This window comes from Halichondria panicea, chromosome 5, assembly GCF_963675165.1.
Source record: "Halichondria panicea chromosome 5, odHalPani1.1, whole genome shotgun sequence".
In the NCBI taxonomy this organism is placed as follows: Eukaryota; Metazoa; Porifera; class Demospongiae; order Suberitida; family Halichondriidae; genus Halichondria; species Halichondria panicea.
In genome coordinates this window covers 6119830-6143420 of record NC_087381.1, presented here as the reverse complement: position 1 = coordinate 6143420, position 23591 = coordinate 6119830, and the positions used below count along the sequence as shown (strand labels likewise).

At 42.7% G+C, this 23591-nt stretch overlaps 2 protein-coding genes and 1 long non-coding RNA gene across 3 annotated transcripts; 1 reads left to right on the top strand and 2 right to left on the bottom strand.

Moving 5' to 3' along the window:
• Nucleotides 1–33: 33 nt before the first annotated feature.
• On the top strand, nucleotides 34–14179 carry LOC135336000 (general transcription factor IIH subunit 4-like). The gene is made up of 16 exons (XM_064531750.1): nucleotides 34–169; nucleotides 334–444; nucleotides 648–779; nucleotides 1304–1394; nucleotides 2035–2123; nucleotides 3823–3934; nucleotides 4191–4259; nucleotides 4741–4824; nucleotides 5679–5730; nucleotides 8188–8271; nucleotides 10698–10749; nucleotides 10959–11007; nucleotides 11444–11521; nucleotides 11838–11916; nucleotides 13452–13513; nucleotides 13924–14179. Exons 1-16 carry the CDS (start codon nucleotides 60–62, stop codon nucleotides 14029–14031), a joined length of 1362 nt encoding a protein of 453 aa, XP_064387820.1. The 5' UTR covers nucleotides 34–59; the 3' UTR covers nucleotides 14032–14179.
• LOC135336107 (uncharacterized) lies at nucleotides 2532–3606 on the bottom strand. Its single transcript, XR_010394702.1, has 3 exons — nucleotides 3145–3606; nucleotides 2993–3068; nucleotides 2532–2942 (listed from the first exon to the last, which is right to left on the bottom strand). It is a non-coding gene; the product is annotated as an uncharacterized LOC135336107 (long non-coding RNA).
• A 328-nt stretch (nucleotides 14180–14507) lies between the features above and the next one.
• Nucleotides 14508–23557, bottom strand: LOC135335930 (mucin-17-like). The gene is made up of 5 exons (XM_064531643.1): nucleotides 23301–23557; nucleotides 22968–23143; nucleotides 16796–17588; nucleotides 15416–16519; nucleotides 14508–14743 (listed from the first exon to the last, which is right to left on the bottom strand). Exons 1-5 carry the CDS (start codon nucleotides 23500–23502, stop codon nucleotides 14568–14570), a joined length of 2451 nt encoding a protein of 816 aa, XP_064387713.1. The 5' UTR covers nucleotides 23503–23557; the 3' UTR covers nucleotides 14508–14567.
• Nucleotides 23558–23591: the final 34 nt, after the last annotated feature.

Here is a 23591-nt window from a genome sequence, read left to right as displayed (position 1 = left end):
AAAGCTTAAATCAGTTAATGCGCATGCGCAGTACTGGGGGTGGGGGAGTTCCCTTCAGCATGGAGTCCAAGCTGGTGTGTATGAGTTTGCTGGAGTATCTTCAAGAGCTTCCTCCACTGACCCTCCTGCAGCTGTACCAACACTCAGCTGCATGTCTGGCCGTGCTCAGGTAGCTTGTGGGAGCTTGAAGATATGTAATTATAGCTTTTATAACAAATATTGGTCGATATACATACGTACACGTCACGTACTTACATTGCTCAATTTCTAGTTACTCTTTACACAGTCGCCTTGGTAGTGATTCAATACGACAATGATTGGTCTTGTTTATAGGGAGCTACCGGAGTTGTCACGGCAATATGCCACTCGGCTGGTGTTCCTGGACCACCCCCTGTCACTGGCAGCTGTCAACTCGTGGCCGCAACTCAACCAGAGGAGTCAAAGGTGAGTGCCTCGAATAAATCCTCCCTTGAATAGTAGCCTTGAATACTTGAATAGTGGCCTCTACCAAAGTACTAAATATTGGAGCGTAAATCATCAGATGGATTTCTTGACACACACACCCATACACATACACACACGCACACACACACACACACCCATACACACACACACACGCACACACACACACACACACGCACACACAGTCTGCACCGGTCTGCACTGAGCACACTCCAATCGCTGAAGGTGGTAGAACAGGTGGGTGTGGCTGGGAGGCAAGAGGGGGTGCTCCTTAACCAAGCCTTCAAGAGCAACATCAAATGTCTGCTCTGTGGAGGGTGAGGTTCTTATAGCAATTACTTCTTTATCCGCCCCATAATTGTCTCTCGACCAACAAATGGCTTTATTATTTTATAGAACATGTGATACAAAGATGTATTGTGTGTTACTTGAGGAGACCAACAGTGACTGTATTATAGAGGGTGGCCTGCTAACACAGGTACAAACACATGCTAGGGAGAGACTTAGGGGCCCATTAACCTGGCTGTATTATAGAGGGTGGCCTGCTAACACAGGTCCAAACACATGCTATGGAGAGACTTTGAGGCCCATTAACCTGGCTGTGTTATAGAGGGTGGCCTGCTAACACAGGTCCAAACACATGCTAGGGAGAGGCTAATTCTCTTACAGCCAGTGAACATAGTACTTGTGGTCTCCCATTATTACGAAGCGGAAGCTGACTATGTTCTGACTATGGCCCACTCAAAGCAATTCTTTCTGTCTCGATCAAATGTATTGGCAGTCGTCATTTTGTGTATGTACAGTAGTTACTACAGTTGTATAATCATATTGACTTCTGTAGGGGCACTCCGTGGTTACTGCCTGGATCAGGTGACGGAAAGCATGCTCGTGATGTTAGTTTCCTTGACAACTATGCCAACACCCAATGGGAGGTATGTGTGTGATAGTCTGTGTTGCATTTTTGAAGTGGTGACTATATTTTCAATCCTCAATGGTTCAACACACAAACTACAGATTTGATTGCCTCTTTAATTGTAAGCCTAGTTAGCCTACTAGCCTATACAAAGTGGTTATTTTTATCTAGAGGTGGTTCGTACCGACCACCACGACCAGTGTGAGCAGCTCATCCTTGTACCCTTCACTGCATGCTTGTGTACATTGTGTGAAGGGGAGCATTTTGTTATATCCGACCCAACCCTACTATTAGCACTACTGCGTGCTTTGAATCGGAGCACCATTTATAATTTTAAGTGAAACTTGCATTACTAACCCTGACCCTGACCAGCCAAGTCAGGCAACGGCAACATCTCCATCACTGATACTTTACGATTTCAGAAATCAGATCACTAGAACTAAAGTTATTGACTATTTGAAGATGGCATATTTAATGACCTTCTCAGTGTGCTAGTTATGTACCTACACTGTACATGTATACATGTGTTCATAATTATTGTCACTACCTGCATGTAGGTATGGCTAGTAGGTATGGCTAGCAATCTATGAGCATTCATTTGTGAATTATGATGTAAGCTAGCTCACCACCATTGTCGATTGATACACACACCTCCTCAGAATATTCTAAAGTACATGGTCAACGATGTGTGTGAGGACATCACAAGAGACACTGTTGAAGTGCTTCAAAGAGCTCAACTTATGGCAAGGTATCTTTAGGTGTCCATACAGCGGGATAGGGGACGGGAGAGATCCCCCTTATGGCTAAAATGTTCATTCAGGCACCAGTTGTATGACTGAGAATGCAAAGGCAACCCCAAACCCACCAGAATTCACCTAATACCACCTAATTAACTAATTTTCCAGGGGGTAGGGATGCCCCTGTGTTCCCCTAGTCAGTGACACACTCCGCGTACCTTATTCCCCCTTCTACAATACTTCAAAATCCTGTATGACATATTTATGGTATGTCTTAGGCTTCTAATAAAGGGAAGAGATCCTACACTTTGTCAAAATTAATGGTTTAAGTTGTCAATTAAGCACCCTAAAATTTGTTAATCCGTACGTATTGCCGTAGTGGTTAGTGAGATATTAGCCTCGATCCCAGGCCGAGTTTTCGCTTTTATAACGGTTAGGCGAACAACTGGGCCTGGTACTAGTTGTCTGCGCATGCGTCAAATTTTCATTGTATTTGTGGTCGGCAAAGATATTTAATAAATCAATAATCGAAATTTGTACACAGAAAATGCACAGAGTGAGTGAGTACACAAAAGGTGCACATAGGGAGCTGCTTCACAAAGGCCTGGGGAGTTGCCAGTTGTGCTGCAGCATGATTACAGTGACCCAGGGCAACTTCAAGATGATTGAATGCCTTCAAATTACGTTTCAACGATTTAGCAGGCTGCTGGACTTCTCTGATTCTAGGCCCCAACTTGTAACTCAGTTAAACTTTGCTTGAGAAAACGTAGATTCTCTTGATGCCTCTGAGCTACCCAGCAACACTCGAACGATCAGGTCATACTCCAGTCCTGTAAGCATAGGACAATATTAAAGAAACCAAACACGGTTAAACCCTTACCTTAAACTGTCCAGTCTTGTCCGTTAGTATGGCCAAGAGGAACAATGTTGGGATAGCTGGATAGTATCCATTGCTCCTGTACAGAGAAGTAGACATTCAAAATACGTGTAGATCTACTGTATACATGTACATATTAAATTTCTCGTATTAACCTGTCATTGTCGACGAGCTGATGATGGCAGCACCAAGTTCTCTAGCTCACACTCTTCACTTGATCCACCATATTAATGATGATACTATAGATCTTTTAATACCAAACATGAACACGACTTGACATGATAGCATAGGGCCCACACAAAAATATCTGACCTTAACAAGCTTGACAAAGCTTTATACCTTTTCCCTTGTTGTTCAGTCTTCAGAATAATGTTTTCTAAGCTTCAGAGAAGAGAGAAGCTTCAGCTAAGAGCCATTCCAATAATGATAAAACGGGAACTGACTTCTAGTACACGATAGTACACGAATATAAATGTCACGAAAGTGAACGAGAATATCCATTCGTCAGAATCTGACGAACGACTGACGCATGCGCAGACAACTAGTACCAGGCCCAGTTGTTCGCCTAACCGTTATAAAAGCGAAAACTCGGCCTGGGATCGAGGCTAGTGAGATATCTACCAGGGCTGCATTGAGGGGGGGGGGGCGAGGGGGGTAATTCGCCCCCCCCCCTAGGATCTGGCAGATTCATTTGTACTGCTATAATTCTGATGACTTTGCCCCTCCTACATTTTAAATTGCCCAATTCGCCCCCCCTGATCCAAAATTCTGGATGCAGCCCTGTCTACCATTGCAAATTGCTAGTACCCCCCTCTCTACACACATTGCTGCAGTTCGGTCCCAGGTGCTCAGCCGGAGATCACAACACGTGGATTTCAGTTCCTACTGTTGGACCGCTCGTCGCAAGTCTGGCTCTTCATATTGCAGTACCTAGCACAAGTGGAGGTCAGTTGTGCTTCCATGTTGCGAACCAGGCTACCCTCAACATTGCAGTTCAATATCAAATACTCCCCTCCGTGCTACATTTTCTACATGTATCTCCTTCGTTAAGCGTAGTGAAACTGTGTCCATAGTGACCACAATGGACCCTACAAAGATGGTCTTTTTAGGGAACTAGGTCAATAGTGTGAGCATTGTAGGGACAGTTTCAATAATACAAAGTTTGACTGTTACACCCCCCCCCCCCCCCCCACACACACAGTCTCAGGGGATGAATATGGTCGAGTGCCTGACTCTCATTTTCAAGCTCAGCTTCCTCACTCTGGGAAAGGTGCGTACTACGAATAGCTGAGGTATCCAATTTACGATAACTACAAGAATTGTATTACTGCAATAATGACAGTGGTGTGCCCAGAATGGCCATTTTCAATCATTGCCTCTTTTAGACTCCTAAGAGATGGTAATTACCCGAGAATGAATGTACTACTGCATATCCAAAACCTCATCAGTATTTCCCCTGAAGGTTTTACGATATTATTCTTACACGAACGTCATTCACGTATATAAAGTGGTGTGCACATGGAGTCAGTTAATTTTGTATAGTATACTTGTTGCTATGGCCATGAGTTGTGGTAGCGCGAGCGTAACACTATAGGCTTAGCGGCCGTATATAAATATTGGAGTGTTGAATTACACTAATCCTCTAGTGGCATTACTTCTGGGGTGGCTGTGACGAGAGGGGTCCACTTTAGGGACATATTTATACTGCATGTACATAAGGTGTGTGTGCATGTATTTCCTCTGATATGCAGGACTACTCTATTGATGGTCTCACGCCCTCTCAACTGCAACTGCTACAGCACCTCAGGCAGTTTGGGATGGCCTACCAGAGAAAGGTGAGTGAGTACACGTATCTCTGATCAATGCGTGTGTGTGTGTGTGTGTGTGTGTGTGTGTGTGTGTGTGTGTGTGTGTGTGTGTGTGTGTGTGTGTGTGTGTGTGTGTGTGTGTGTGTGTGTGTGTGTGTGTGTGTGTGTGTGTGTGTGTGTGTGTGTGTGTGTGTGTGTGTGTGTGTGTGTGTGTGTGTGTGTGTGTGTGTGTGTGTGTGTGTGTGTGTGTGTGTGTGTGTGTGTGTGTGTGTGTGTGTGTGTGTGTGTGTGTGTGTGTGTGTGTGTGTGTGTGTGTGTGTGTGTGTGTGTGTGTGTGTGTGTGTGTGTGTGTGTGTGTGTGTGTGTGTGTGTGTGTGTGTGTGTGTGTGTGTGTGTGTGTGTGTGTGTGTGTGTGTGTGTGTGTGTGTGTGTGTGTGTGTGTGTGTGTGTGTGTGTGTGTGTGTGTGTGTGTGTGTGTGTGTGTGTGTGTGTGTGTGTGTGTGTGTGTGTGTGTGTGTGTGTGTGTGTGTGTGTGTGTGTGTGTGTGTGTGTGTGTGTGTGTGTGTGTGTGTGTGTGTGTGTGTGTGTGTGTGTTGAATAAATATTTGCATTAGGGCATTTCATTTGGTAAAGGGTACCTAAATCATGCGTGTAAAACTGCCTTTACTACTGGCAGTGGGTAAAGGGTCATTACACTATTAGGTCAGAGGAGTTGTTTTTTGTACACAACCATGATGCAGTCATTGTGTATTGAATGTACACAATAATTATGTTACTCTACCCCCACACCCACACACACCACACCCACACACACACCCACACACACACACACACACACACACACACACACACACACACACACACACACACACACTGTGTAGAGGAGCTCTCGACGTTTCTACCCAACCAAGCTTATCATCAATCTGGTCACAGGTGACACACACATGTACATCATGACATGTTCACAAGCTGTTGCGTTTATGCCCTGGATTATCTCGTCATGAATCATGTCAATTCTCACGAGATTTATAGTCTAGCTTCCCATTATTATAATTAACTGGCGTACATCATAATTATTGTGTTGAGTCTACGGTATGTGGTGGGTAATTGGTCAATTGGAATAACACGTGATTCAGCAATATTAAATATTGTGCGTGTACAGTACAGCCTCTGAATAAAGTCTGTGAGCAGCCACCTTATCCATTATAAGAGGCTGTCTATTAGCGTGAGGTGCACATACAGTGGTGCATAATAATATTATAATTATACGAGTGTCTTTTAAAGAGAGAGGGTCTTTTTGGAAGAGGCTTTAGTGTACACACAGTTTGTTTTAGAGTGAACTGTTACTGCATCTTTCCTTTCAATCGTTGGGTGTTATATATACTGTAGCTCAGTTATTTTAGAATTCTTTCTCTCATAACAAATATTGTTTACGTTCAAAGATGAGTATTAATGTTTCACAAAAGAGATAGCATCAATCACAACGAACAAACACACACACATTCTCATACACATTATGCATTGCTCCTGGAAAGGTCACAAAATAATTATTCATTGTCTTGAAAACTGCTGACTTTACGTCGTTGTTCTTGATTAGTGTGGTATCCCCACCTCGTGCTTGATCCGTGCATACCAGTGTCCCTAATATGGTGTTAGACTGTAAGTGGCTGTTCGTGGGATCTGGGGAGGAAATGCACTACCTTGCAACATCTGCATAGACAGTAGATATAGCTGTGCACTGGAGGATACACCTACAAGGAAAGAAAGCTGTGTAGGGGAGGGGAATTAAAGCATACTTAGTTGGCGTAGCAGAGTGAAAATTAACATCCATATCTAGGCAAATCCTGTCTTACAAGCTTTGTATGGCGTAATTCAAATGCCAGCCATAGCAAGAAACTACACATTCATTGAACACTTCCAGCTATAGCTGCTGTATGAGGCTAACATTATAACACACATACCACTGTTTGATCCAGGCTCATGTTTCTAAGACAGTACTCATTCTCTTTGCTGTGGCCAGATGTGTGTAACCCGAGGCTGGAGCAGACACACCCAGCCGCCCTGGATCTGAAGTCGAGACGGCTTCTTTACAGGACTAACTCTGTAGATTGGACTTGTTTGGCAGGAGCCATAACACATTAGTTGTCTTTGCAAAAATCAGTGCAAGTCTTTCTGACAGCTAGCTCCTGCCGACCAAGCCCAATCTACAGCGAATAGACCCGAAGCATGACGAGGTTGTAGCTCTTGCAAGCTTTCTGTCCAGACTTGAGCATCTTTAGAAGGTTCTTTCAGCAACGCCTAGCTAGACTGAGAAGCTAGCTAGTTTGCATCTCGTCCTAAATATAATAGAATCCTTGTAGTAGCGTCTTATCTTGAAGACATGTCACTTCAGTTTCAACTGTTGAATTGTTAGCGGTTTTGCCTTTTATAGTCTCTGCAGTGAAACGTCATCATAGCTAAGGGCATGCCCAAACATGCCTATTAGGTGGGCGGACCTCACTACATGTGGTCACTCTTCCAGTGCTGCATTGATTTCCTTTGCCTCCTTTTGCAATAGTTGTTAAGTGCCAGCTTTCAATAGCTATAGTGAGAAAGTGCATAGCACTTTCCAGTATTCTGTGTATGTGTTATATACCAGATGGTCATGTACACATGTCATGATGTTGACTGGAAGGAAGATATTTCTCTTGCACCTAAATAGGAAGTTAAAATTCAATATTGCCAGTCTTTTATGCGCCATAGCTACTCGTTTTATGTACAAAAGGCTCTTCAAGTAAAACTGCTCGTTTTAGCTCTCTGTGCATAGTTGGCAAGTAATTCAAGTGCTTGGAAATGTCCTGCAGTTTTATTAGTTGCTTGAAATTACTGCTACGATTCAGTGTGCATGCACATAGACTTAGTCTTGTGCAAAAGTGATAGTTTATTTAAACACGGTTTTGGCATATATATGTAGAAGTGCTTGGAGTACGTAGTTGCTTAATAATGAATTACGATTAGGCCAAAATAACTGCAATGTAAGCTAGTGCAATAGCGTAGTTTGCTGTGTATTTGGTGTTGGTATTATACATGTACGTATGCCTGGGGTATTACCGAGGGGCTTCCCCTCACCATAACCGTACTATGTCAACTATGCATCACTATTGAATGGGGTGATCGTGCATTTAGTGCATTTAGTGCACGATCACTGTATTCATGTATCCTGTGTCTTGCCTAAACATGCCTCTTTGAAAGTTGGTGCTGTCATTATAATTATAGATCCATAATATAGAAACGTTGTGTGTGTGTGTGTGTGTGTGTGTGTGCATATACATGTAACGTAGCCAACTAGACTATACACACGCACACGCACACACACACACACACACACACACACACACACACACACCACAGGTAACGAAACTACTCAATCTATTTCCAACCCAAAAGATGGTTTCGTCGTCTTGGAGACTAACTTCCGGATCATGGCCTACACAAGTGAGTAATAAATATAGATTCAGTGACGTGCCCAGGAGTATTCAAGTGAACCCTCGATCAATTTGACACACCTTCTTTAATGTAGTAAACCAGGCCTAAGGAGATGGTCTAGATGTGGTTAGTACATGTACCAACCACTATACCGAGTGTGGGCACATCCCTGGTTTATCAATCTCTTTAATCCTCTGAAGGTCGTTGAGAGAGGTCACTAGATGAGATTCAGATACAAATTTAAAAACATAATGAGATTCATTTGTTCCCATTAATCGCCATGGCAACTTTAAGTGGTGGGTGCCTGTTCTTAGAACTTGCCATTCCCTAATTCCCTAAACCTCAAAATGAATTCATTTCTGTAAACAAAACTTTTTCTCAGGACAACTTTCTTTCTCACTTATCGTACTCATAGAAGCATGTCTCCCCTAACTATTGCTCTGTGTTTAGAGTCCATAGTTCAATACTGCCTACACGTACAAGCTATGCATATATCAAGAAACCTGTCTATTGTGGTCACCCTATAAGCAGGCCACCGTCTGTAATACAGCCAGGTTAATGGACCCCAAAGTCTCTCCCTAGCATGTGTTTGGACCTGTGTTAGCAGGCCACCCTCTATAATACAGCCAGGTTAATGGACCCCAAAGTCTCTCCCTAGCATGTGTTTGGACCTGTGTTAGCAGGCCACCCTCTATAATACAGCCAGGTTAATGGACCCCAAAGTCTCTCCCTAGCATGTGTTTGGACCTGTGTTAGCAGGCCACCGTCTGTACTACAGCCAGGTTAATGGGCCCCAAAGTCTCTCCCTAGCATGTGTTTGGACCTGTGTTAGCAGGCCACCCTCTATAATACAGCCAGGTTAATGGGCCCCAAAGTCTCTCCCTAGCATGTGTTTGGACCTGTGTTAGCAGGCCACCCTCTATAATACAGCGAGGTTAATGGGCCCCAGAGTCTCTCCCTAGCATGTGTTTGGACCTGTGTTAGCAGGCCACCCTCTATAATACAGCCAAGTTAATGGGCCTTAAAGTCTCTCCATAGCATGTGTTTGGACCTGTGTTAGCAGGCCACCCTCTATAATGCAGCCAAGTTAATGGGCCTCAAAGTCTCTCCATAGCATGTGTTTGGACCTGTGTTAGCAGGCCACCCTCTATAATACAGCCAAGTTAATGGGCCTTAAAGTCTCTCCATAGCATGTGTTTGGACCTGTGTTAGCAGGCCACCCTCGATCTATAATGCAGCCAGTGTGACCACTACTTGTACATGTATAGGTTAATTATTACCTAGATGTTTGCGCATGCTTGCTCATACATGTATAATTATAATTAAGGTATATCGTAACAGAAATTCTTATGCTGCAACATTAGTTTTATGCTACATAGATACACACACGAAATTGTGTTAAAAATATGGAATTTTGTGAATTTTGTGTAATTCATAGCATGCTCGTGATGGTGGGGGGTGCTGGACACGTTTATACCAGCCGCAATGTTTATAGTTCTGATTATCCTAATATTCATTATGACAGGTGTCAGCATTAGGGTCAGTGCGTGCGTGTGCTTGCTCACTATTATGATTAAGTTACCTTTGAGTAATTAGTATCAAATCTGATGCTGCACATTTTTGTATTAGTATTATATGTCGTAACTAGGGACATTTCTCACTGTATACAAGCTATACATGTAGCAGTGAAACTTGTCTATAAGCAGGTCACCCTCTATAATACAGCCAGGTTAATGGGCCCCTAAGTCTCTCCATAGCATGTGTTTGGTTGGACCTGTGTTAGCAGGCCACCCTCTATAATACAGCCAGGTTAATGGCCCCATAGCATGTGTTTGGACCTGTGTTAGCAGGCCACCCTCTATAATACAGCCAAGTTAATGGGCCTCAAAGTCTCTCTATAGCAGGTGCTTCAACCTGTGTTAGCAGGCCATCATAAGGGCACTCCATGTAACCACAGTGCACACACATACATGAACATAAGTAAATACAGTACACACGAACATTTAGTCAAGGCTAATAGAACCACCAGCTATACAGCTACTGACAGTACAGACAATACTACAGTCATACATACAGTGTGTATGTTGCCTAGTGCATTGATGCTAGGTGGTACCAGCTGTGTGCTGTGTCATAGAGTGCCCCAGGACCTTGTTTGTTGATCATGGGATCAATTTGGCCCTACCTAAAGTTCTTGGAAGAATTATGTGTATAATGGAATTTCAAATTTGTCATAAATAAATTCTTCATACATTGTGCTACTAAGAAGCACTACTAGAGCAATGAAAGCAGCACTGCGGGTGCTGATGCCTCGGTGGAGATGCCAAGGCTACATAACATAAAGCATAACAGAAAACTAAGCTAATAGCTTTTGTTTTGCTGCATGCAGGCAGAGAATGCAGAATCACAGGGAAATAATGCTGTTACTTGTCTTGTAGGTTCTTCACTCCAAGTGGCCATTCTGGGACAGTTTGCACAGCTGCAATACAGGTAAGCCTGTGTGTACCTGTGTGTACCTGTGTGTACCTGTGTGTACCTGTGCGTACCTGTGTGTACCTGTGTGCACCTGTGTGTACCTGTGTGTACCTGTGTGTACCTGTGTGTATCCCATGGACTAATGTGTACGTGTACATGTGTGTATCTAAGTGTGTCTCTGATCAACTATTACTAACTATGATACATTTATACATGCACTGAAGATTTCCTAACCTGGTGGTTGGTACCATCACGAGGGACAGTGTGCACAAGGTGAGAATGGTTGAGCACATTCATTGTCCATTGTCACATATTCATTATCAGCCACAGCTGGTGGTGGTCAGTGCCCTCAGCTATATAGAGTCGTGCACCCACTCACTTGCACACTTCCTTCACATGTGTGAGGTGACTCTGTACAACCTCGATCTAAATTTAGGACCTACATAACTGTAACTGTGCATATATAGATTTCAGGGGTTGATTTAGAACTATAATAACAGTACATACGTACGTGCTTCTATTCAGTTGCATGGGGCTTGACCTGTTGCTAGAAGGTATCCTCATTTCAGAATGTCCACAGTTGTACAGCTAGGTTCCACTGTGACTGTAACAGGATAAAAATGTGGGGTGACCGTGTCTTTATTTCAGGGACGTAATTTGCTTCTACCACCCCTCCCCCTACACACACACCACACACACACACACACAGGCTCTGATGAAGGGCATCACTGCAGAGCAGATTCTCAGTTTTCTCAAGCTTCATGCACATCCTGAGATGCATGTCAATGTAAGCTACAGTCAGTTACATGTACGTACATGCATGTGCATTACATGTGATTATTATATAACAGATTTAGTATACTAGGGAAAACTCTACTACCTTAGCTTTCACTTTGTACCTACATGTGACATGCTTTGATGTCAACAACAAAGTTGAACTTTCCACCCACCATTATGAGTGGTGCTAAAACCAGTTCTTCACTACCACCCACACAGCACCCACCCACACACTACCCCCCACACACACAGCACCCTCTCATACCACCTACCCCCACACAGCACCCTCTCATACCACCCACCCATATACACTACCCCCCACACAGCATCCACTCATACCCCCCACCGTCAGTGACCAGGTCCACTTGTGGGAGAGGGAGAGAGACCGATTGGACATATCAGAAGGTGAGTCGTGGTCACCATAGTTACCCGAACACCACATCCACGAGAAAGCTGTTATTAGACATTCCTCTACAACATTTCATTGACCACTTCAAAGTCTCATTATTCAGGATAATCTTTTTGTTGAGGTTCATAATATTATTGTTATACCCCCAACAAAAAATGGCCCATACATTGCAGCGCTATTAGCTAATTTTAACCTCTCCCTGTAACTTATCTGAGGTGCAGTGATCGTATTTCAGGGTTTCACAATTTTGTGTGATGTGTTTCAGTTCCCACACACACCTGACATTGTTGAGAGTGTGCGTGTCTAGAGATTCCTGAATGGTATCATCTGTGTGTACACTGTCTGTGTCAGTACAGCTAGTCTAATATGACAGCAGCAGTATAAACATAGATAAACGAACAGAAATCCCAAATCTGTTCGTTTGTCTATGATATAATACAGTCATGTATATAGCTATGATAATAGACTATGATATTGTTATGAGAGGGCTAGTACCAGTACACTGTGTACATTGCTGCACTGTTAGCCTGTACTACTGCAGGTGTTGCATATGGTTGTACAGTAGTGCGCTATACACTGTGTGCTGCATATTTGTGTCTAATAGGTTGTGCTATGCATCAATTACATTGTGGTCAAGTGTTGAGCATGCTTGTGGTACAAGATCAGCTGATTCGTGGCCCTTATATACCAGAACAATAGCAACTGCTCTGTATGTGTGAAGTGTTGTTGTTTTATGTCCACCCACAGTACAGCTATCACATACCCTCAACCATAAACACTGCAACCATAACCAATTCACTGCACCACCATGGTTTAAAACATCTCACCCACACTCACCACACAATTCAATTACTAAGCCTCAGGCACAATAGAGAATCTAAGCCCCATTTTTTTTTTTTCTACCAGATAGCTATAATTATGTCCTGCTGGTATAATGACTGTATGTAGACATAATAAATCTCTGTACATGACATGTACACATCTGTCTCTTGTTCACGTGTGTCTTGTCTTGTTAGCTATCTCAGAGATGTCTTACTATAATTTATTACTTGTAGCTAGATCTTCACTAAGCTAATTAACTGGTTTAACATCTGACCAATGCTTGCCCACAAAATTCACATAAAGAGATTGAGCCTCATTTGTCATACATGAATATTATTTTTTGAGGGCTATTTTTACCTTTTACTGTTCAAGTAAACTATCATCACTGTGTTTCTTTGTATATCTGCCATCGCCTGTTTTTGTCCCATGACCTATTTATACGTACGTTATCAGAGATATGCTTTGCTTGTGTTAAGCTAATGAGTTGAATGATAACTTGTGTGTGTGTGTGTGTGTGTGTGTGTGTGTGTGTGTGTGTGTGTGTGTGCGTGCGTGCGTGCGTGGCGTGTGTGTGTGTGTGTGTGTGTGTGTGTGTGTGTGTGTGTGTTCGTGTGTGTGTGTGTGCGTGCGTGCGTGCGTGTTTAATTGTGAATCATTATTGACTGTCACAGTGTGTTCACGTATCAATCCCTCTCCCCCGTCATTCCAGGTGTTCTATATTCTGAGTTCTTGTCAGCCACCGACTTTGAGACTGTGAGGAACTACGCTGAGGTGAGGACAATCATTGTGTGGGGATGGGGTGGGAGTGGGGGTAGTGTGTGTGTGCTTGTGTGTTTTTATAATTTATAAGCAAGACTGTAAAAATACTGTGAAATTAGCAGTTGGTCGCATAATAATTATAGCTCACTCATTAGCCTGGCTGTATTAGCCCTGGCTGTGTATTAGCCTGGCTGTATTAGGGAGGCTGACCTGTTTACATAACCATTACATTGCCTGCCCACTGACTGTACAATGTGTAAGGTCTGGTTCCTACTACTGTAACAGTAGATCTAACCCAATCGTAGCATCCACACATTCACCACACACACACACACACACACACACACTGCCCCCCCCACACACACACACACACTGCCCCCCCCACACACACACATCCACCCACCCACTGCCCCCCCCCACAGGACCTCGGTGTGCTACAGTGGTCTAGCCTGGGCAAGAGAGTGATGGTGGTGTCACAGAGCGGCCATGATGAGGTCAAGAGGTTCTGGAGGAGACAAGCCACCAGATAGTTACTAACTTGTGCAGTCATTCAGGCATGCATGTATTGTATTAGGATAAAGCTATCAAGACAAGCCAGCAGATAAACTAACAATAAACTTGTGTGGCTATTCTCATTCTGTTGTCTTTCACTATTCCTTCTGTGAAAATAATGATAAACACAAAATTGTTATTCAGTTTTGTTTCAATAATAATCTTGATGGACTTCCCAAAAGAAGCTAGGGCATGAGACTAACCCATAATAATTAAGTTAATTATTCGCCCTCGGAAGAAAATTATGTTTGCTGCGGTTCATATGATCAGCAATTATACTTTGCATGCATGTGGAGTATATATACTGGTGCGTGATGGCCAGAGTTTATCCGATCCCAGTTTGAATTTTCGCGTTAACTTCATATTTGCATGCCCTCGCTATATGGTACGTATAATATATACTGAAAGTTGATTTTAGTCATTAAGACATTATAATTATATATTATATAGTCATAATAATAATAATTATAGAGATCGAGTATCGCACAAATTATAAGCACAGGTTAATTAATTATTAAATAAAGAATAGTTCGTCAATAATGTCATCATCACTAACAGTATCTGATTGATCGGAGCTGTCGTCGTGGTTACTTGACTGGTCAAGCTCTGAGTAGTCGTCACTATGTAACCTCAGAAAGAGAGAGTGGGCGTGGTCTAGTACTTCAGAGACACAGCTATCATCATCCGAATCTGTAGGAAATGAGTGGAGGAATAATTATATTATGTCTCAATACAGCTAGTGACTGCATGTACATGTACTAATTATATATAGGGTGGCCTGATAGTTACACATGCAGGTCCAATTATATAATATCTATAATAATTTATAGAGCCCCATTAATTAACCATGCAGTCTGTGTATGTGGTGTATTTCAAGCAATAATAATTATGTGGTAAGGAGCATCAAGTAAAAATTGCAAAAATGCATCCACACAGAGATGTACACAATCAATGCACCACCATTACCATACACAGCTATCCCTATAGCCAGAGGAGGTATACGACATGCGTGCCTTGATTGACCAATTAGCCTCTGCAATAACGTTGAGCGTGGGCGTAGGTATGCCTCGATTATCTGCCCACGCTCAATGTTATTGCAGAGGCTAATTGCTATATCAAGGCACGCGTGTCGTATACCTCCTCTACCCTAGAGCAGGTACAAATATTTCGAGGGTATAAACTTTGACTGCTAGAAATTCAAAGGATGTTTCGCAGATTAAAATCCTGTTGGCACATGCATGCATGCAGCGTATAAATGTTCGCGGTACATGCTTTAATTATCTGCAAAAACCGCAAAAGTTGTACCTTTCAACATCAATATACCCCCTTATGCTCACTACACCCACGCACTCACCCACTCACCCTCAATAGTGCTCCCTAACAGTGACTCCAGTCGGTGTGAGATCATTCCGTTCCCCCCACCCACATACGACGGTGTACTAGTCACTGCTCCTACACCTGTCGTGGTCTTCAATCGACCACCCGATCTTGAGTCTTTCAACAGCGATCTCTCTTGTGTGTGTTTAGAAGAAGACTTCTTTTTTGGACAATTTCTAGCAATTGACAAGTTGTTTTTACGAATGTTCCATAAATGTCCTAAGCCGGTAATTTCGAAATCCTCACCACCACCTGCAGTACTACTGCTACAGAGTGCTTCGGTATCTGAGGCTTGTCGGGTACGTTGATTTTGAGAGTGTTCACTTTCCCGGGTATTCAGCGTAGCAGCTAACTCCTCATCGAGTGCAGACAATTCAAAATCACGTGCCAATTGTTGTCTTGGGAAGTGAGGAGTCATCTTGTTTGACCCACCACGTCTGTTTGTCACTATAGCGCCATCGCCACACTCGGACTGGCCTAATGCAGCCTCTCTATTATTCTTATTATGGAGAGCATTTCCGTTTCTCGAACTTAATGCACTCAGCGCTTCGTTTGTTCCGGTCCTACTGAGGCCACACCCACTACTGTTCACCGATATTGTACCCTCATGTCCCACACTGTAACTCAGAGTCTGTATAGAGTTCAAAGTCTGCTGTGCATTGAGTAGAGCGGATGCTAACAACGATTCAAGCTGTTCAGTTGACGACGTATCATCATTTCCAACGCTATTTGAAGGTACATTTATAGCAGAAGTTCTGATATCTGAAGAATACATCGTCTTCTTTTTAGGACTTTGGTTAAGCAAACTTTTAGTAGCTGTTACAGTATTACGTGAGCCATCTTTAATAGGACTAGTGCTGGCTGCGTTTCCACTTGATTCTTTTGTCGTGATACTAAATACAGGGTTTCTCGGCAGTGTAGGGGTGGTTTGACCTTTAACCTTTTCAAAGGAGTGATTTTGGACGGGAGGTGGGGGTAGTGTGGTTTCCATAGTCACAAGATCGCTGATTGTGAGAGGGCCAGGTGAGTGTTGAGTTTGTGTGGCCGTTGATTGAATTGTTTGTGTGGAGATGTCACGAGAAGGTGTGCCTGTGTGTGTGTGTGTGTGTGTGTGTGTGTTATACAGATTATGAGGCAGTACACGTTTTGTACCAGTAAAACAAGTGCATGTAGTGTTTAGTAATAATTATAAACATCACCGAGCAGCAGTAACCCTTTAGACAATTAGCACAGCCATGTACGAATCAACACATGTAATGAGATAATTAAGAGGTATGGATCTGACACTGAGACTGACCACACCCTTTTGATGAGTACAAAATAATGCTCTAGCATTAAATATTAAATGTACTTATAATTATGTACCTGTTATCACAGGAGTTGGAGTTGGTACATGTATTTTGTCTTTTGGGGTGGTGGGTGATGCTTTCATTGTTGTTGCTGTCATGTGATCAGTCCTTGATGTCATATGATGAGGTATCAGCGGTACAGTATAAGGCTGTGGGCTTGAGGGAGGGAGGGTGTGCCAATCATCACTGTGAGGGGTACAATCTCTACTGCCCCTGTCATTAACATTAGATCCCCCTTCAATAGTTAGAGCAGGTTTTGGAGGACCTGGATTGACTGTTACAGAAACAGTAGGTGTTCTGGTTTGATTAGGAGTGCTTTTTGGTGGAGGTTTTGACATCGTATTATTGGATAGGGGTTTCATCTGATTGGACGTAGGTGTCCTGTGATTGTTGCCAGGTGATGTACGAGCTTCATGTAGCAAGCTTGCCCGAGGTGTGGTGTGAGGAAGGGAGGTGTGAGGGAGGGTGGTGTGAGGGACGGAGGTGTGAGGGAGGGTGGTGTGAGGGACGGAGGTGTGAGGGAGGGTGGTGTGAGGGACGGAGGTGTGAGGGAGGGAGGTGTGAGGGAGGGTGGTGTGAGGGACGGAGGTGTGAGGAAGGGAGGTGTGAGGGAGGGTGGTGTGAGGAAGGGAGGTGTGAGGAAGGGAGGTGTGAGGGAGGGTGGTGTGAGGAAGGGAGGTGTGAGGAAGGGAGGTGTGAGGAAGGGTTGTGTGAGGGAGGGAGGTGTGAGGGAGTGAAATGTGTAACTGCTGTAGTTGTAGCTGAGACAAGTGGAGCTCTTCCATCACTCTCTGCTTCTCTGATAGTACCTGGGCACAGACGTGAGATGAGAGATAATAAAGATATATTGCTTCTAATGTGCAAGCATACATGGACCATACAGGTATTTATATAATAGCGGTTATTGAGATGACAAACATTTGGACAGTAAATTTAACCTTCTACACAGTGTTATGATATTCCACACAACTACCGTGTACTGTGAACAGACCTCAGCTATACTGTCAAGCTAACAGTTATAACACTGCTACGAATGCAGTGCCTATAGAAAATTATTATTATGGGATAGCACTGTTAATTAAAACCGTAGCTTCAACCATGCAAACACTTCATTTTAAAAATGCATAATTTAATTGTTCAACAAGTTCAGGCACTAAAATTTACCTCCAAAACAAGCCATTTTTCAAAATCAAAACATTTATTTTGTAACAGACAGAGTACTGAGACTGATTGTTTTGTAAAATCATGCCTGAATGGAGGGAGGCTACAATAAAAAAATAACGCGGAAGATCTTCTGGTACCAGCAACTTAGCCTCGTTCCCAGGCCTTACTTTTTCTTGCTGTTGTCACTGTTCATCCATATCATAAGAAAGACATAGTGAGGCAGCAAAGAAAGAAATGGGCATACAGTTAAGAAAAGTAAGGCCTGGTTTGGGAAATCGCGTGATCCACAAGGATTTTTATGAACGTGGGCGATATGTAGCCCACAATCGTGACGTAAGGTATTCTCCCACGCATTCAGAGTTTTAATAAGACTGTACTGAGACAACCACCAAGCTGTGCTGCAAGTCAGATCAGAGAACCAGCGTTGCCAGCTCTGGTGGCAGTAGCTATATACCTGCTATATGATAATGATGACTAAGCTATTCTTGATCTATACTATAGACTATAGCATGTAGAAAGACACAATGATAGTCTGATAGAATCTGAACACACAATTGCAAATTCAATCTAGACTATAGTTACTAGTAGATCATCTAGCTAAGCCTAAGGTATAGCTAGCTATAGTGCTTGCAAACTTCCAGTTCCAAGTCCATGTCCAGCTTGCTGCTTTATTAGTCATAGATTTCTGCGTGGGCAGTCCAACATCTCTAGCTCAGCATACCCACGCTCATTTTCACCCTTCTACCACCCTTCTACCCTCACGCGACTTCCCGATACAGGCTCTCCTTTTTCCTAACTCTACGTCTATTTCTTTCTTTATTCCTCCAATTAATACCGTATTTTATCTCATTGAACAATTAATACAGTATTTTATCTTATTGAACGATTGTGATAAAGAACAGAAAAAAAGAAAAAGGAGAGCCTGTGTAGAGGCTACCAGCAACTACCGTATAGCGGGTAATTTTCGGGGGGGCAAAATATTCGTGGTTGAGCAATATTTTGTCATTTCGTGGATAATATTTTCGTGGTTGCTGCTTGCACTGCAGGTAAAGGTAGGCAAGGTCGCTTCATTCGTGAGTAAAATATTCGTGGTCAAACCTTCAACCACGAATATTTTGCTCCACGAAAATTACCCTCTATACGGTACATGTACATGCACATGCGCTTCCCCACACAGACAAGCTAATCTCTGTGGTTATATAAGTGGCCAATAGTGTGACTGTGTGTGGGCGGTGGAATGCATGACAAGTCTATACTTTCTATATACCTGCTATAAAAACCAACTCCAAGAGTCTTTAGACATTTACAGCAAATCAGCACCTGATTATCTTCAAAACAATGGGCAGCAGTGAATCAAAAACAGTAGTTAACACTATTGTTCAGGCGGCTCCAGAAGCAATATCTCCAGACAAACTTCAGGAGTGTGAGGCTCAAGTGAAGAAAGTTGTTGACGAACAGTTTGAAGAGATCAAAGCAGAGGTTAATGGAATAGCACCTACTATCACTGAAAATGTTGAAGCTACAGTTGATAAAATTGAGGGTTGTGACATCATGGAGTACGAGAATCTGGGAGACATCTTAAAAATCACAGAGGACCTGGAAAAAACTTTTGGAAAAGTTAAAGGAGCAAAAGTAATAATCGAAATGGCCACTGGAGCTCTTGAAGCTATGAAAGATCGAAAAGAGTTAAAGAGAATGAGCCGTTGGCAGCAGCGACAAAGAATGCAAGTAGTCCCCGGAAAAAATGGTGCACCTGACAAAGTGGTCGGATTGGAGCTACACTACAAAGTGGTTATCGTTGATGAGACGCTCACAGAAAGTATCATAAAGAAATATTTTGGCTCCATAAAAAAGAAAACGATTGTACTGATTGCTTACAAGGTACTCTCCCACACAATGTTCCATGATCCAGTCGGTTTTCTTACAAAACAACAGTTGGACAGTATTGACTTTTGAACTTTAACTAGATGTCTTGTTAAGTATACATGTATATATACAATCATGCATGAAGGCCGACTGCATGCATGCATAATTATTAATACTTGATTTGTGCACTGATTATTGTATTAAAGATAAACGTGTATTTGTCCTTGAAATTGTACACAATTAATACACAGTAAGAATGTGTTGTTAGTTTCGACTTAGCTGTAACATGTATTACAGTTACTGCCCATGCATGCAGCACGAGTGCATGTAACAGTGAAATATTTGGAATGTTGCACGAGGGCGCGTTATTGGGTGGTGGGTGGGCTTTAGGTCACAAACTCACTTACTACAGTATTAATGCAACATATCAAATACATCTATCCAACGTACTCACCGAAATGACAATCATGGAAATACCGGATATGCTGTTAGTAGATAAGAGTGACACGGACTTTTTCGAAGTTTACAGAGTATTTTTCCGTATTGCGGAATCTAGTGTATAGCTATACACCCTTGATGTTACTGAGACTACGAGTCCATAATACTCTCTCTCTTTTATTGATGAGACACAAATACTTTCTCACAAAGGCAAATGGGTAAGACTATACATACAGATTAGCCTCGATCCCTATCTACAGCATATCCGGTATTTCCATGATTGTCATTTGAATTTCGGTGAGTACGTTTTTGAGTTTTTGCTTTTATATCGGATATAGGCGAGCAACTACATGTAGTAACAGATCAGAACCCATAATAGTAAGCATGTGGTACATATCTACCAGCCAGTGTATACAATATACAATTATCACATACAATTATCAGTTTCAGTTTACACAGTTGTAGTCTGTCTGTCTCTAATCGAGTTGCTTACCCATGGATGCCATACAACTGCATTTACAGCATCCATACATAACATAGCCTAAACATAAGAAGTCATTACCCGAGGCGTGCGTGGGCGGCCACGGGTATAGTAGTCCGTTGGTCTGTTTGTTTGTTTGTTTGTCACAGGTATATCTACTCACCTGGGTACCACAGCGCTGCGTTTACAGCATGTATAGCCTTCACAGAACAATATCTTGGTTTAAATAGTGGCAGATTTTGATGTTAAAGCTTCTTTGTCGAGCAAAAGCTTGAACTTGCATGTTGGCACTAGCTAGCTACACGTGGCCTTGATTACGTAGTTGCAGCTGAAGTGATCCGTACCTGGAACAATTGATAGTAGAAAGCTAAAATTGTGACTGGTTGTTGGCTGACTCTGGATCCTATATACTCCAGCCTGGCAGGAGCCATATATACCTCTCTAAGTCTAAGACTCCAGGCTTCTTTGCTGTGATCCCAGTCCACAGTACATGTCTCATGTGACATGTACCACTCAATGTTTCAGCATGCCTCCAGTCTGATTTAGTTTTATTGCTCTTGAGTTGCTGTGCTAGTCATACATGCTACATGCACTGCATCATCACTCTTCTGGTTTCTTTATAATCATGTCATGTCACCAGCCGAGGGTTTGCACTTTAGTGCTCTAGTTATTTTTATATTTGAGACAGATTTTCATAAAAGTTTCGTTGTGAAATAAAATTGAGCAAAAGCTAGAAATTGCACTTTTTGGCTATATAGCTATATGCGGCTTTGATTCAATACATCAAACGATATACTCGTTATTCCGGCTCTCTGAAGTACGGCCACCTCGATATACCGGCCATTTGGTTTGGTACAGATTGCTAGCTGGATGTTTACTGCAAGCAACTCACCCTGAAATGCGGCCACTCGCTATTCCGTATATTGACCAGTACTGGCCCCAAACTAGGTTTTTATTACGGCCAGATATGACGTTTTGGGTGTGGTTTAGCAGATAAAATTGGATTACACTTATATAGAGAGCATTCATTATTCCTTCTCAGACAGAACCACAAAATTGAGATAGGGACGTTTTTTAGCATTTTCTGAAATGCGGCCACCTCGCTATTCCGGCCAAGCTGCACTGTCAGTGTTTCCCTTATGCGCTAAAGAGTCCTGTTTAAATAGCTGATTGAGTTGGGATAAGCTAATAGAATTGGGAAAATCCTGTACAGTGGTTTTCCTTACCTTTGCAGGCTATACTGCAAGAGCACTGCAACCACAATGTAGTAAATAATAGTACTTTGGTTGGCTTCTGTTATGTGTTAGTAACAAGCCATTGTTATGGCCTGCAAAATGCAAACTGTAACTGGTTTTTGGTTTTTTTTGGTTTTGGTTTTTTTTGTGGCAATTTTAAAACTGCCAAATTAGTGGACCTAATTGCTGTAGTAGCCTAAGACGTCAAATTAAAAATCGCTAAATTCTGCCAAATAATTATAAATAGCCGCTAAATGTTCCAGGTGTCTCACATTTTGTCTGACTGAAGTGATGGTAGCTCTGATGGTAGCTCAGCTAACTTGTTGCTTGGTTCATTGTGGCAAAATGATATGAGCTAAAACTTGTATGTATAGCTATAGGGAGCGGAGGGCCTGTATTTACTAGGCTCAAAATGGGATATTTCCGAAAGCAGCTTGTTGACCTCAAGCATTATATAGAAGGAGTGCTGTGAAAGTAGAGTAGTAACCCCTTGAGTTGTGTGAAAAGTCTGCAATAGCCAGTATTTTACCCATCATTGATTTTTGTGATGTGTGGGTGGACTAAAATAACACAGGTAATCACTACATTGTGGTTGCAGTGCTCTTGGAGTATAACCTGCAAAGGTATGGAAAACCACTGTATGGAAAACCACTGTACATTCCCCTGGATTTTCCCAATTCAATTAGCTATCTTGGTATTGTAGGTACCGCATGTAAAAATAGATCATTCAGCACTTATTTTCATCTACACTACTGGAGTTTGCAGAATCTTTGCAACACACCAGTAAAAGCGTAGAGCGTTACGCATTCTTATTTTGTGTACACACTGTGGTTGGTCTGTTTACTACTTAAACGTATGAGCATTTCCCTGTGTAGGGAGTGGAGTGCAGTGAACTTCAAGACAGAGCATGGGAACGTAATGGTGGGTGGTATGGTTCCATATAAGGAACCACAGTGCTCAACACTTCTATTCATGTGTTGCAAAGATTCTGCATTCTTCAGTACCTTTTTATGCTCTATCTTGAGTCTGTCCAGTAGGAGTGTGAACTGTCTCCTGTCCTCCTCAATGGCCGCCTCCAGTTCCTCCTTCTCCTGTCCCACTGACGCCAGCTCCTCCACTAGCCCTCGAACCTTGGTCTTGTCCTGGGGGCAAAGGTCATGCAGGGTTGCAACACCTGTAGCTGTACAGAAAAATAAGAGAGAGAGAAGAGGGGAAATTTGATATAACGTAACTTCAATTATTTGCGCCATAATGTATGTACATAATATGGGTCAGAAGTAGAAGCACATTGAAGTGACCACCTTCCAGTCAACAATGTCAACATAGCACTGACGTACCTGTGTCAGTCTTGACCACCCCCACTCTGGTGTCCTGGTGCTTGTTAGCCACGCCCCCCTTTCCATCAGTCCCTAATTGTGTCATCCTCACTTCTCGCACACCCTCACATCCTCCACGCCTTGAGGGATGCTTCTTGGTGACATCGGAGAGTGGGTCCACTTTCTTCCAATGCAGGAAAACTCCGCGTTCTGTAGTCGCCATTGTTCATACTGTTTACCGTATTTATTCTATTTATAACTATACCCTTACAAACAGGTTGTTCTACTGACGACCATTCCCCTAATAATTTA

Excerpts from the sequence above, each read along its gene's own strand:
- LOC135336000 (XM_064531750.1), top strand. The coding sequence starts at position 60 with ATGGAGTCCAAGCTGGTGTGTATGAGTTTGCTGGAGTATCTTCAAGAG. Across the intron at positions 4,260-4,740 it reads GCTTCCTCACTCTGGGAAAG|GACTACTCTATTGATGGTCT; the intron begins GTGCGTACTACG and ends TCTGATATGCAG. Across the intron at positions 11,917-13,451 it reads CCGATTGGACATATCAGAAG|GTGTTCTATATTCTGAGTTC; the intron begins GTGAGTCGTGGT and ends CCGTCATTCCAG.
- LOC135335930 (XM_064531643.1), bottom strand. The coding sequence starts at position 23,502 with ATGGCGACTACAGAACGCGGAGTTTTCCTGCATTGGAAGAAAGTGGAC. Across the intron at positions 23,144-23,300 it reads GGTGGTCAAGACTGACACAG|CTACAGGTGTTGCAACCCTG; the intron begins GTACGTCAGTGC and ends TTTTCTGTACAG. Across the intron at positions 17,589-22,967 it reads TCAAGATAGAGCATAAAAAG|GTACTATCAGAGAAGCAGAG; the intron begins GTACTGAAGAAT and ends GTCTGTGCCCAG.